The sequence below is a fragment of the Anthonomus grandis genome, chromosome 15, assembly GCF_022605725.1.
Source record: "Anthonomus grandis grandis chromosome 15, icAntGran1.3, whole genome shotgun sequence".
Taxonomy (NCBI): domain Eukaryota; kingdom Metazoa; phylum Arthropoda; class Insecta; order Coleoptera; family Curculionidae; genus Anthonomus; species Anthonomus grandis.
Window position 1 is genome coordinate 15,165,582 of NC_065560.1, and position 12,807 is coordinate 15,178,388.

The 12,807-nt window shown below is 36.5% G+C and overlaps 2 protein-coding genes across 3 annotated transcripts; one reads left to right on the top strand and one right to left on the bottom strand.

Annotated features, from left to right (window-relative positions):
• The first annotated feature begins 9,233 nt into the window (after positions 1-9,233).
• LOC126744914 (uncharacterized) lies at positions 9,234-11,685 on the top strand. Its single transcript, XM_050452507.1, has 2 exons — positions 9,234-9,675; positions 10,714-11,685. The coding sequence occupies exons 1-2, from the start codon at positions 9,386-9,388 to the stop codon at positions 11,600-11,602; spliced, it is 1,179 nt and encodes a 392-aa protein (XP_050308464.1). The 5' UTR covers positions 9,234-9,385; the 3' UTR covers positions 11,603-11,685.
• On the bottom strand, positions 9,738-12,048 carry LOC126744915 (uncharacterized). 2 transcript variants are annotated; one of them, XM_050452510.1, is made up of 2 exons: positions 11,693-12,048; positions 9,738-10,637 (listed from the first exon to the last, which is right to left on the bottom strand). In XM_050452510.1, exons 1-2 carry the CDS (start codon positions 11,823-11,825, stop codon positions 9,823-9,825), a joined length of 948 nt encoding a protein of 315 aa, XP_050308467.1. In that variant the 5' UTR covers positions 11,826-12,048; the 3' UTR covers positions 9,738-9,822. The 2 variants fall into 2 exon arrangements, with proteins under 2 accessions (XP_050308467.1, XP_050308466.1); XM_050452509.1 differs by having other exon boundaries at positions 9,738-10,640; positions 11,693-12,043.
• Positions 12,049-12,807: the final 759 nt, after the last annotated feature.

Here is a 12,807-nt window from a genome sequence, read left to right on the forward strand (position 1 = left end):
ACTCACGAAGAATTCAATTTATTAAATGATAATCAAATGAGAATGTATTCTTTATATATATACTCTATTTCAGAAGTGTGTAACCTGTAAATAATAAAACCTCATTAGGTATGCAAAAGTGGTACCTGGTGATCCACCAATATTTTATGCCACTACCTTAGTTGGGTATTAGTTTCAATGTAAAATTCTTTCTTTTCGTTGATTGCAGGTAGTGCCACCCGGTTTTGGGTCAATTTATGAGTTTTGCCCATTGTTACCCACTGATAAACATTGAAAACGGTTCGCCAAAGGCGTGCAACTGGGACTTGTTTTTTACCTTATAATTAATGTACTTAAATGCTATTTTATTTTAGAAAGTTACTTTTGTTTAAATGGAATAATATATTTTTTTCACAAATTTATTGAACATAATATGTAGAGTAAAACAGTTGAAAATGTCACTTTTGGATCTGGCACTTTTTGAACAGTGTATAACAATTTTAAATTATAATAGATTGTAGTCTTCTTCGTCATCTGACGAACTGTCATCACCTCTTGACATTATAATTAAAGGATCGACTGTCTAATCGATGAGGTTGTCAAGATCCCACATTTTGTCCTCTTGCTAAATTACATGCTGGACTGCTTTTCGCCAATTCTCTGGTGTCGCTTCTGTAATGGCTTGATCAAACAGTAGCTTAATATCTTTCATTTTAAAAGTCGTGTTTTGTCTTGCTACAAATCCTTTTACCTGCGCCCATATCAGTTCTATAGGATTTAGTTCGCAATGATATGGCGGTAAGCGCAGTACAGTTATATTATATTTTTCGGCTATATCTTCCACGGCGTATTTCATGAAACGAGTTTTGTGTAAGTTTGCTATTGCCAGCAGTTATTTTTTTATCAAATTTGCTTCAAACGCAATACCTTTTGCAGTCAGCCAATCGATAATTTCTTGCTTTTTCCAACTTGAAGTTGGCGTCTTCTCTATTCGCCGTGAATGATAGCTTGCGTTATCCATAACCACCACCGAATTAGCCGGAAGAAATTTTATCATTTCACCAAAATAGTCCTCGAAAACGTCTGAGTTCATGTCTTCATGGTAATCTCCTGTGCGAGTCGACTCAAAGGTTAGCAGACCTTCTTATAAAATCCCTCTTCGCTTCCAATATGTGTGATTATAAGTCTTTTTCCTTTTCCCGAAGGTACTTTAATACCCGTAGACAGGCCTTCTATGAAAGCTTGGCGAGCACTGGTTATATTTTTGTCTTGCCACATTTTTTGGACTATATAACCTTCGTTAATCCACGTCTCATCAAGATAAAAAACTTTCTTTTGCTTCCTGCGGTACTGCTTGATACTTCTCAAGTATTGTCGTCTCCAACAAACAATTTCGTCGCTCTCCAGTAAAAGTGCTTTGCGGTTATGCTTTTCCCAGGCAAAATCCATATTTTTTAAAGTTTTCCATAAAAGTTTTCTACTTATCAACGGAATACTGTCATCTCGGCCAAGCTCCATTAAAATTTTGTCTAGGGTGGGTATTTCCTTTTTAAAATAAAAAGAGTGAACTTTTCTTCAAATTATACATTTAGCATTTTCATCAAGGACTTTTGTAGGTCGTCCTGGCTTTTGCTTGGGAGATTCCACTTGACCTGCTACTTTTCTTTCCCGCAACAATTTGAAAATGGTGGACTTTCCAATTCCACTCATTCGAGAACATTTTTCAACAATTTCTTGCACAGTAAAACTAGGGTAATCGCGTTTTATGCAATCATGTACATTTAAAATAATAACTTTTTCACTCAGCGATAGTGGAGAATTTTTAGTACATCTTTTCGTTGGACTGAATACCTCCATTTTTTAAATATTGGGATAATAATATTGTGATTACACTACAGCGTAGCAGTGACTACTAACGTTTAAAATATGATTTAAAAGTATTTATAGTCTGTATATATTACCTGACCCCATTTTTGCATGTTACAAAGCGTTAAAAGATAGGTACCTATACAAAAGGATTAAAAGTATTTATTTAGTATTTAATCTCTTTCAAAATAAAGGCATTTAATCCGTGAAAATTAAATTCATAAATATTATAAGTACCTTCGCCTATGAACTACCACGAAATGTAGCCAAACAGAACGGAATTCCCCAGTTTATTGCTCTATACACTTCTGAAATAGAGTATAGTAGAATATATTTATAAATTAAGTGCTGCTCCGACTGATGGCAACTCAACACGCCATGTCTTATTGAAGAGAGAGGGTTACATGAAATTTTCGCGGCATTGTCACATCTATACCAGACATACCGGCCCTCTTGGAAGTACCATGTACTTTCAACAGAACTTAAAAGATAATTACATTCTTAAATAGTGACATACTTAAAATACGTGAACACTATCAATTAGCAATGAACAAAATGGTCAACTAAACAACGAAAACAGGATAAATTGTGGTTAAACAACTAATTTCATATTTTACCCAAATACTTCAAAGTATAGAAGTAAACAAAGCCACTAAAATCTTAATTCTAGTACACTCCAACTTAGGTATACTAAACCAACTAAAACAATAAAATTATTTTAACGATCATATATGTGTATTATGAATTTATTATTAAGATTGATCACTGAATGTCTTGAGATACATTGTCGCTCATTTCTATGGGCATCGGACAAATTCGATTGACCCCACAAGTTAAAGTTCCTCCGTTGACCTTTATGATAACGACACGGACAACTCCGTCTTTCCCTGGTCGTAAACTGAGGATTCTTCCTAGCTGCCAATGAAGCACTGGTGCGCTCTCGTTTTTAAGTAACACGAGAGTGCCAACTTGAAGATTGGACTGGTGCTGTTTCCATTTGGTCCTAGTTTGGAGTTCCGCCAGATATTCGACCTGCCATCTTTTCCAGAAGTGCTGGACCATTGCTTGGAGTCTTTGCCATTTGGAAAGGCGACCACTGGGAATGTCTTGTAGATCCAAATCAGGAAGGTTTGTAATCGGCCTTCCTACCAAAAAATGGCTTGGCGTAAGTGCTGCTGTATCTTAGGGGGTCGTCAGTAACTGGAAAAGTAGGGCGCGAGTTCAAAATACCTTTAATCCGTGCTAAGATGATACCGAATTCTTCGAAAGTTCAAGCAGTATCTCCAATAACGCGTTTGATATGATGTTTTGCGCTTTTGATTCCCGCTTCCCACATTCCCCCAAAGTTAGGTGAGCGGGCAAGGATAAAACTCCATTTTATTTGATCATCTACGAGATAATTAGCAATGTCATTTGAGTTCTTATTTAGAAAATCATAAACCTTTGAAAGCTCATTATTCGCTCCTACATAGTTCAAAGCATTATCAGAGAAAATTCTAAGTGGCTTACCACGTCGAATAATAAACCTATGTGAGGCAGCTATAAATGCTTCAGTAGTCAAGGCCGACACGGGTTTAAGGTGCACTGCTCTAGTGCTCATGCACACAAACAAACAGATATAAGCTTTTATAAGCTTAGGATTGCGAGTTTGGCGATCCTTTAAATGGAAAGGACCTCCAAAATCGGTACCAACGTTATGAAAAACTGAATCTGACGTCAATCTTACTTCAGGTAAGTCGCCCATCAAATACGACGCGTCTCTTGGTTTTGCACGAAAGCATTGGATGCAATCCCGAACAATCTTTTTACGGCTATTGCGCCCTGAAATTGACAAATAAGTTTCTCGGACAGTATATAGCAATGCTTGCACACCACAATGCAACAAGCGCTCATGTTCTTGTCGCAAAAAACGTAGGACATTTTTGTTTAGTACATTTCCAATAGGAATGGGAATTACGAAGGCAATTGAGACATAACTTAAGCCTATTTACGGCTGCTAATCGATCCTGCACACTTAAACTTAGAACACTTGTATATACCGTGGTTGCGATCATGGCAATAAAAACACTTCCTAATAAATGGAACATCTGTATTTACATTGCTCGTAACTGCATAGCTTTGACTTTTTTGATGCTTGTAATGTCTCGGCTGAGCAAACTGTTGAACGGGCTTATTAAGTTGGGAGATTTCTAGTTTCTCCAGAACCTCTCATTTTGACTTTAAAAAATTGTTTAAGTCATCCATGGTGGGTAATTCACCAGGATATTTATAGGACTCCCAATCTTTACGAGTAGCTAGGTCAAATTTATTACATAACATGTAAATAATTAATCGATCCCAACTTTCTGTTTGCTCACCTAGACTGTTCAAGCATCTCATATGTTTTGTGATGGAGTCGAATAGATTTTTGAGATCAGAATATGACTCGTTCACCAAAGTGGGGTGATCAAAAATAGCCCGAATATGGTTATGGATTATCAATTTTTTATTTTCAAATCTGTCAACAAGAAACTTCCATGCAATATTGTAATTGTTATTTGACACATCCATGGACTTAATTATGTCGAGTGACGACCTGAGATAATAGAACTTTTGGATGTCTGTTAGACTCATATCGTTGTCTACCAACGTTTTAAATGCGTCCTTAAATTCAAGCCAGTTACAATATTGACCATCAAATGTGGGCAATCTTATAGCTGGCAACTTTACTAAAGACTGCGAATGACCTAGATTTGTATTACCTGCTTCCGTGACAGAAGTCACCTGACCTAACCTAGAAGTATCGGCTGAAACTACCGAAGTATTAGACTTACCAAACTTGTTAAGAACTGTCTGTGCTTTGCTAATTACCGTAGAATGGGGCTATTTGAGAATTTTTTTGAGGTTTTTGAGCGATATCTATAAGACAAAAGTAAGCATGATCAATTTTGTAATGGCGTTGGAAAGACCTATGATAGAGGTATCTATTTCTTATATTTGACTAACGGCTTCCTCTTCTGGGAGCCGTAAAAAAAATTTTTTAGGGCCTTCTCAAATTGCCCCATAGGGTGGGGCTTTTTGAGAATATGGCTTAAAATTGCATAAATCATCATTTATCCACTGAAGGGGATATTTGGAAAACAAAAAAACATTTTTAAAAAAATAAAAAACATGTTAACATATAAAAAAATATACAAAACAAAAAATATTTCTTGCAACATTGCAAATTACAATTAAAATATGTAAACAAAAAAACATAAAGTAGAAAACTCTAAAAAATGATCAAACAAAAAAAAACAACTTAAAAATAACTCTGGTTTGAAGGTAACAAAGGTTTCTTGAAGGTTACAAACAGTGGTAACTATATGTTTATTTTATGTTTAGTTCTGAAAGATTATCCGAAAAGGTAAAAAATTGCCTGGTCCCTGAATCTTCAATCTTAGGAGGGCTAAGTATCATGATAATCATTTCGGTTGTTACCTCGTCTTCATCTAACTTAGGAGGAGATAAAAATCTTTCCGTTTTGGAGGATTTTTTTAAAAACGATGTTTTGAAAACCCGTTCCCCGTTTAGCAGGGTAACGGATTTTATTTGTCCTATATAACATTGGCTTGAAATTGTTGCCGTGTATCGAACAACTACCCAATCATTGACCTTAAGATTACTAAAGTTTATAAGAGGATGGTCATCATCGTCACTTATTTCTTGCTGATTTTCATTATCATGTTCTTCTGGTTGGATTTCTTTATAAGGTTTTTTCAAATTAAAACAGGGAAGGTCTTCATCGTCAATATTTTGTAGCTGGTCTTCTTCATCATCTGATGATTCGCATGAACTTATTTCAGAAACATTTCTACTAGTAGACGGGTACAAATCAGATGTAGAAACACTTTTTCCTGCTTCTACAGTAAGCTTCTTGCGACGCGGTGCTTTACGCTGCTCACAACTACCCATACGTATTTCTTTTAGCACATCCAAAACTGAGCTTGAAATGCTTGAATCTAAAATATTAGAATCTGTACCTGTGGTGGACGATGCAGGTAATCTTTCCTTTGGTTGCGCAGGATTTAGAGGGTGCAATCCAGTTTTGGTAAATCCGGAGATTAAATTTTGCCTTCCTTTGCCATTCTCTTCAATCTTGTTATGGAGCTGTGCAAGCAATCTAGGGAATACATCTTTTGAGAGTGTAGTCATTTTCCGCCCTTGGCCTTTCTTCCACGTTGTCAGAATTTCGCGCCAATATTTCTTAAGTGGAGAATAAAATGCGACGTCTAATGGCTGCATGACATGGGTCGCATTGCTTGGCAAACAAATAAATGCAATATCCATTTTCTCGCACGTTTTAAGGACGTCTTCGGAAAAGTGAGAAGATAAGTTGTCCCCAATGAGAGCCTAAAATGAAAATTAAATATGGGTAAAATGACTTAAACCTCTCTGTTATACCTACTCACCTTTTTTCCAGGTTTATTTTTAAAAAATGGAACTACCACAGTAAAAAACCAATTTCGAAAACAAGCGGAATCGAACCACCCGCTTTTAGACCAATTATATCTGGCACCTTTAGGGCCTCCTTCAGTCCATGAGTCCCAAAGATGCTCACCTTTATACACTACATAAACTGGTAATATCTGTCCATCAGCAGTACCAGCATACATTAAGCTTATGGCTGTTTTTGTCGAATTTATCACTCTTTCTGGGTACCTTGATCCTCTTTTATAAATATATTTCTTAGTGCCTGGGTTGTCGGTAAGGTTTGTTTCATCATAATTTATCATTAAACTAGGATTTACCGCTAGTAAAGTATCTCGGGCATTATCAAAAAAATTATCGATAACTTCTGGTGAAAGTGAAGCTCTTTTAGTTGAAATATTGGATGATAGACGGTTTGATATGAGCTTTTCGTGTCGTTTAAGAAAAGCTAATGCCCAATCTCTACCAGGAAAGTTATCCTTCAAACGAACCTCCTGTACACCTTTTTTATCCAGGTAATTCTTCGCAAAAAGTCTTAGATCCAATATGTCAAAGGGAAATCCCCAAGCTGCCACAATATTTAGGTATTTCACAAACTGTTCCTCTTCTTCCTTGGAAAATATTGAAGGTCTTCCCGGTTTTTCAAATATATTGGTCCCCCTAGCACGTCTGCTTATGGTGGCGATGGGCACTTTGAAATGCTCGGAGGCCTTAGCCAAAGTTAACCGCCCTTTTTTTACTTCTTCTATTGCTCTGGCTAAGGCTTTCTCTGAGTAATGCCTATATGGCACGTAATTTTTGCCATTTCTGACATGGCTAAATGTTTTTTTATAAGTGCGCACCATTATCTCATACCATTCTAAAAAAGCCAATTTCATTTGAAAGCAATTTCTAACAATTTTCAAATAGCCCCCATGCCTTCTCAAATAGCCCCCAGTCACTTCTCAAATTACCCCACTCCAGAAAATACTGAATAAAAAAAAACAAAAGAGTCCTAAAATGTTTATGTTACCAATACACCTTCCTAAAACCCCATACTTTTATTTGGATTAAGTGCCAATATCATACAATTAATCGGTTTAGATTTACAGAGTAAAGTTAACCACTTACCGTTGTTTCACCAAAAAACACGTGTTTTTCCTAATATTTTTACGCGCCAAAATAAAACAGCTACCTTTCGTCGATCTGCGCTCGAGTACGCGGTTGCATGTGTACTAATGGCCTTGCGCGGCGTTTGCGTATTGTTATTAACTCTGTGGGCGTTGTTGCCGCTTTTAACATTTTTCGGATGAATTCTCAAATTACCCCTGATTTCCAGAATAGCCCCATTCTACGGTATGTCAAAATAGGTGTTCTCAAAATCACCTCTAGCTTTTTCGTCGGAAATAATTTCTTGTTCAGTTTCATTTTCATTGGGCGTTAAAGATAAAGATTCGATTTGAAATTGAATGTCATTAAACTCATCAAGAAGTGGAGTTATTTTATCATATCGCGCGTTTAATTGATTGATAATTAAATCGTCCAGGGTATCTTGATCAATCTTTTCAAAATATTGTTTAAAACGCGTTAACTTTTGCTTTATTATGGTACGAGAGGAACGAAATTTAGCTAATTCGGCCATCTTACACGATTTAAAATAGGTATATAATTTGAACCCACTTACTTGTCCTTTTTACTTCGTTCGACAATCGACCCCCTAAACAGAGCACACGGACACGACGCAGTGGTGCCAGATCTACCGTTTTTGCGGTAGATCTACCGTTTTAGCGTTTTGTCTACCGGTCTACCGCAAAACATAAAATATCTACCGTTTTTTGTACGGTCTTAAAAAATGAGTAACTATACAAAATTATACTCTTAATTTTTTAATAGGAAAACGAAGAATGTAAATTCAAACTTTATTTTTAACAACCCGTGTAACAAGCCGAAAATGCAAGTGCCAATACTGATCGCTCTGCCTGATTGGTCGGCCGTGACTGTAGCGGGGATTCACAAGAGCATTAGTTTGCTGTGTTTGTCGACACTTGTTAATATTGTCGAATTAAGTCAGATTTATGCCGTTTATTTACTTACTGTATTTTAATCAGAGATATTCAATGTGTTAACAGAGATTAGTGCAAAGTTATTAGTGACCTTCTTTAATATAAAATATCTATTAATAAGCATTACAAAAAACTGAACTTTTAGAATAATGAGGTAAGCGATTATTTGTAAATTTATTATAAGGAATTTTCAATGTAGTCTTGAATAATTAGTTGTAGTTCGGATGAAGAAAATAAAGGCACCTGATCAAAAAATATTAAAAAGCGAAAATATAACTAGCAGTACAAGAAGGAATGGCAAATTGAGTTTAAACACTGGTTAGTGCCTAGTGCAAATAAAAATGAGGGGTATTGTACAATATGTAATAAAAGTATTAATGTAAGTTCAGGAAAATTACAGTTAGTAAGGCACCAAGATAGTGAGGCGCATAGAAAAAAGTGTAGGGCGGTTGATTCTACTAGTCAGGCAACATTAACATCATTTGTTGCTCAAGGCAAAAATAAAACCACAATGGACACGGTAACCAAGAAAGCAGATTTATATATCAGACTTGATGAGGCTTCACAATAGCCAAATGTACAAAAAATCAGACACATTATCTGATTCGGATTCAGAATAGTAATAAATATACAGTAGAACCCCGATTATCCGTGCGCGCGTTATCCGGGCGGCGGATTCTTCGTGCGGCATTTTAAATTGATCATCCGTGCGCGGATTATCCGTGGCTGACGGCTCGAGATTGACAGCGCCGGCGCCGCCTGAATGCTGAAACCGTGCAAACGCTCGTCTCGGGGAATCCCCAAGTTTCTTTCGGGGAATCCTTCGTTTATGTTTTTACCTGTTATTTTCGCCAACTGGCGAGTATTGGCGACCGGCTCATCGCTTATTAGTTAGGCTACGGTTATAGTGCATGCGTGTTCTGACGAACTGGCGTTCGGCCGAAAACGTCAGAATTCTTGGTCAGAACAAAAGTGGTTAGTTTGTTTGCGTATTGTGACGAACTGATTTTAATTTTTACTGGTTTTGTTGCCGTCGCAAAATATCCGTGATGGATGACGTGGACGATTATCTGTTTTTAGAAAGTCCTTTGTTAAAAATGTTGTTAATGAATGAAAGGACTATATGTATAAACGAAATGTTTGCTTCAAGGAATATTAATGGTGAATTTCACACCCTATTTGAAGAACTTTTACGCCAACCAGAAAAATTTTTCGAATACTTTAGAATGTCAATACAAACTTTCAACTATATCCTAGAGGGGATCGAAGAAAGTATAACTAAGCAATCAAACTTTCGAGAATGCATATCAGCTAGAGAAAGATTGGCCCTAACTTTGAGGTAAGTCTGTACTTAGTAATACTTACAAATACTTCCTTAGTTGATTGTCAAAGGAATAAAACTTCTTATTTCTTATCTACAAACCATATTTTTTAAATACAAAATAATACTGTTAATACATTTTGAAAAAGTTTATACGAAATCCTATTACGGTCCAGGGTTATGTGAGGAAAAAAATGTTGCTAAGTCTGTGTAGGTATTAATATTGTCATGCTCTGCGGTTTCTACACTGCTAGGTCCAGAAGGGGTAGTCAGGAGGGAACATGAAGAAGTCGGCCTAGTGTTATGCATTGGCTCTGAAGATTTATTGTAATATGAATAGTGTGAAGATGGATAGGTGTTTCCACAGCTTTTTTGTTGTTGAAAATATTGCTCATCGCAAAATACTTGCTGCAGCTTATTTCTCACGATCATTTTCCTCTCTTCTGGCACATTTTTAAGGTATGGCAACAAGCTCATCAAAAAATGATAATCAGCATCTTCTTGGTCTACTTTCTTGGTAACCGGAGCGTTTTTCTTTTTAAATTCCTCCAACTTTTTCTGTTCAATTTCCAGAAGCTTGGAAAAAGCACTTGACTTTGCAATTTTGGCACGTTTAGTCTGAGGAGTTATGTCGGGATTGTCGGGGGCTACACGCTGTGATTGTGACCGAAAGTTTTTCTCTGTTTTGGAATTACTTGATGCAATTGCGCTCAACTGTGACTCATCATCCAAGTCATCTTCACTGCTATCATCGAATTCTCCAACATCGTTTTCAAGCTCTCCGTCAGCCTCGGGTTCTGGAATACTACTTTGCATAATTCTAGGGGCGAATTGATCTTTCAGAAACAGCATAGCTGTATAATACGGCCATGTCGATTCTTTTCCTCTGCCCCCTTCTTGGCCCGATCGAGTTTCTGTGCATTTTTTAAATTCTTTGCGATAGGTGTCTCTTAGACCACGCCACTTATTTTTGACAGTTTCTACTGAAATAAAAAAAAATTTAATAGAAGATGTTCACTTTAAAATTTTATTATTATCATATTATATTTTTTTTAGGTATCTATCTACGGGGATGTCTTTTAGGGCACTCAGTTTTTCATATAGAATTTCCCATAGTGCAATACGATTAATTGTTTATGAAACATGTCTATCAATATGGAATAGCTTTCGGGAAAAACACATGCCTATGCCTACTACAGAACATTTAAAAGCTATAGCAAAAGACTTTTTCACAAAATGGAATTTTCCTAACTGCGTTGGCTGCATTGACGGAAAACATATCAGAATTAAATGCCCACAAAATTCAGGATCGTTATATTATAATTACAAACAGTATTTTTCAATAGTGTTACAAGGAATATCGGATGCCAGTTATAGATTTGTGACTGTAGATGTGGGAGCTTACGGAAAGCAAAGCGATGGAGGCATATTTTCGCTTTCGAACGTTTATAAACATTTAGAGCAAAATACGTTTAATATCCCAGATAACGACTATATACCATCAACAAAAATTATGGCGCCCTTTGTACTATTAGGTGACGACGCTTATCCGTTGAAGTCGTATTTGTTAAAACCATATTCAAAACAGAATCTTTCCCGTGAAGAACGGATATTCAACTACAGATTGTCTAGAGCTCGGCGCTGTATTGAATGTGCGTTTGGGATATTAGTTAGTAAATGGAGATTTTTAAAAACAGAACTTCAGATGTATCCTGAAAAAGTTGACATTCTAGTGAAAAGTGCAACCTTATTGCATAATGTAATTATCGACATGGAAGGAGTCCCAGTACTGACACAAGAACAACATGGTCTCAATAAAAAGACATCTGTTTCAAGGCGATACAATCGCTACGGGGCAACAGCGGCTCAAGTAAGAGACATTTATAAAAATTACTTTTGGAGCCCAGCAGGGGCGGTGCAGTTTCAGTATAACATTTTTAATTAATAATTAAACCTAAATTCCTAAACTCATTTCTAATTTAATGTAAGTACTATGGAATATATGTAATATTAATGTACCTAATGTAATACTTACGACTTGTATTCATTTCCTGTGCAATCTTTTCCCATTTTTGTCGAGATTGATCTCTATTATGGTAACTTTTGTCCTTCATGTCCCATAAACTTTTGTTTTCAAGAACTAAACTAATTAATTTATCCACGTCCATACTTTTACAATTCAAATTCGCATTTACATTCGTCCGAAAAAACAAAATTATTTGAAAGATCTATTCTTCTGACGAATTCGTGCGGGTTCGGCCGAACAATTCGCTCCTAACGTAACCACTATAGTTTGCTGCTGTTTATTTGTTTGTTCGCGCGTGTTCTGACGAGTTCGTCCGAACGCCAGTTCGTCAGAACACGCATGCACTATAACCGTAGCCTTAAACGTAAACAGGCGCACAAAATGCAGCGTACGGGTGCTAATGAAAAGCGGAAACGCAATGTTTTAACTATTGAGCAAAAAATGGACATTTTAAAACAGTCTGAAAATAACATAAGTGGTGCTATTTTGGCTAAAACATATAATATTGGAAAACAAACGGTTCGTGACATTGTGAAGAAAAAATCCCAGTTACAGAGCTTTGTAGCAAAAGCTATTTCTGACGGGAAATCTCTAAAAGGGTCTACGTTTCGAGAACTTGATGATGCTATGACCAAGTGGTTCTTGCAGAAAAGATCAGTGGGGGTTCCGATATCAGGACCTATGTGTACTAGGCAAGCTGAAAAGTTTCACAAGCAGTTGAAAATTAAAGGCAACTTCTCGGCATCTTCTGGTTGGCTTTACAGATTTAAAAAATGTCATGGAATACGAGAATTAGCTGTTCAAGGGGAGAAATTAAGTGCTAATGATGTAGCTATGGTAGAATTTTGCTATGATTTGGAAAATCTCATAATAGAGCATGACCTAAAACCTGAGCAGGTGTACAACGGAGATGAAACTGGACTCTATTGGAAAGCAATGCCGAGAAGGACACTTGTTGTAGCCTCAGAAACTAGTGCACCAGGTTAGCGTTACATACATATTTTTTTACGTATAAAATATTTCTCAAAGTTGTATTTTTTTTTAGGTTTCAAAGTAAGCAAAGACCGTTTAACAGTTTTATGCTGTGCTAATGCCTCATGAACCCATAAGCTTAGGTTAGCCGT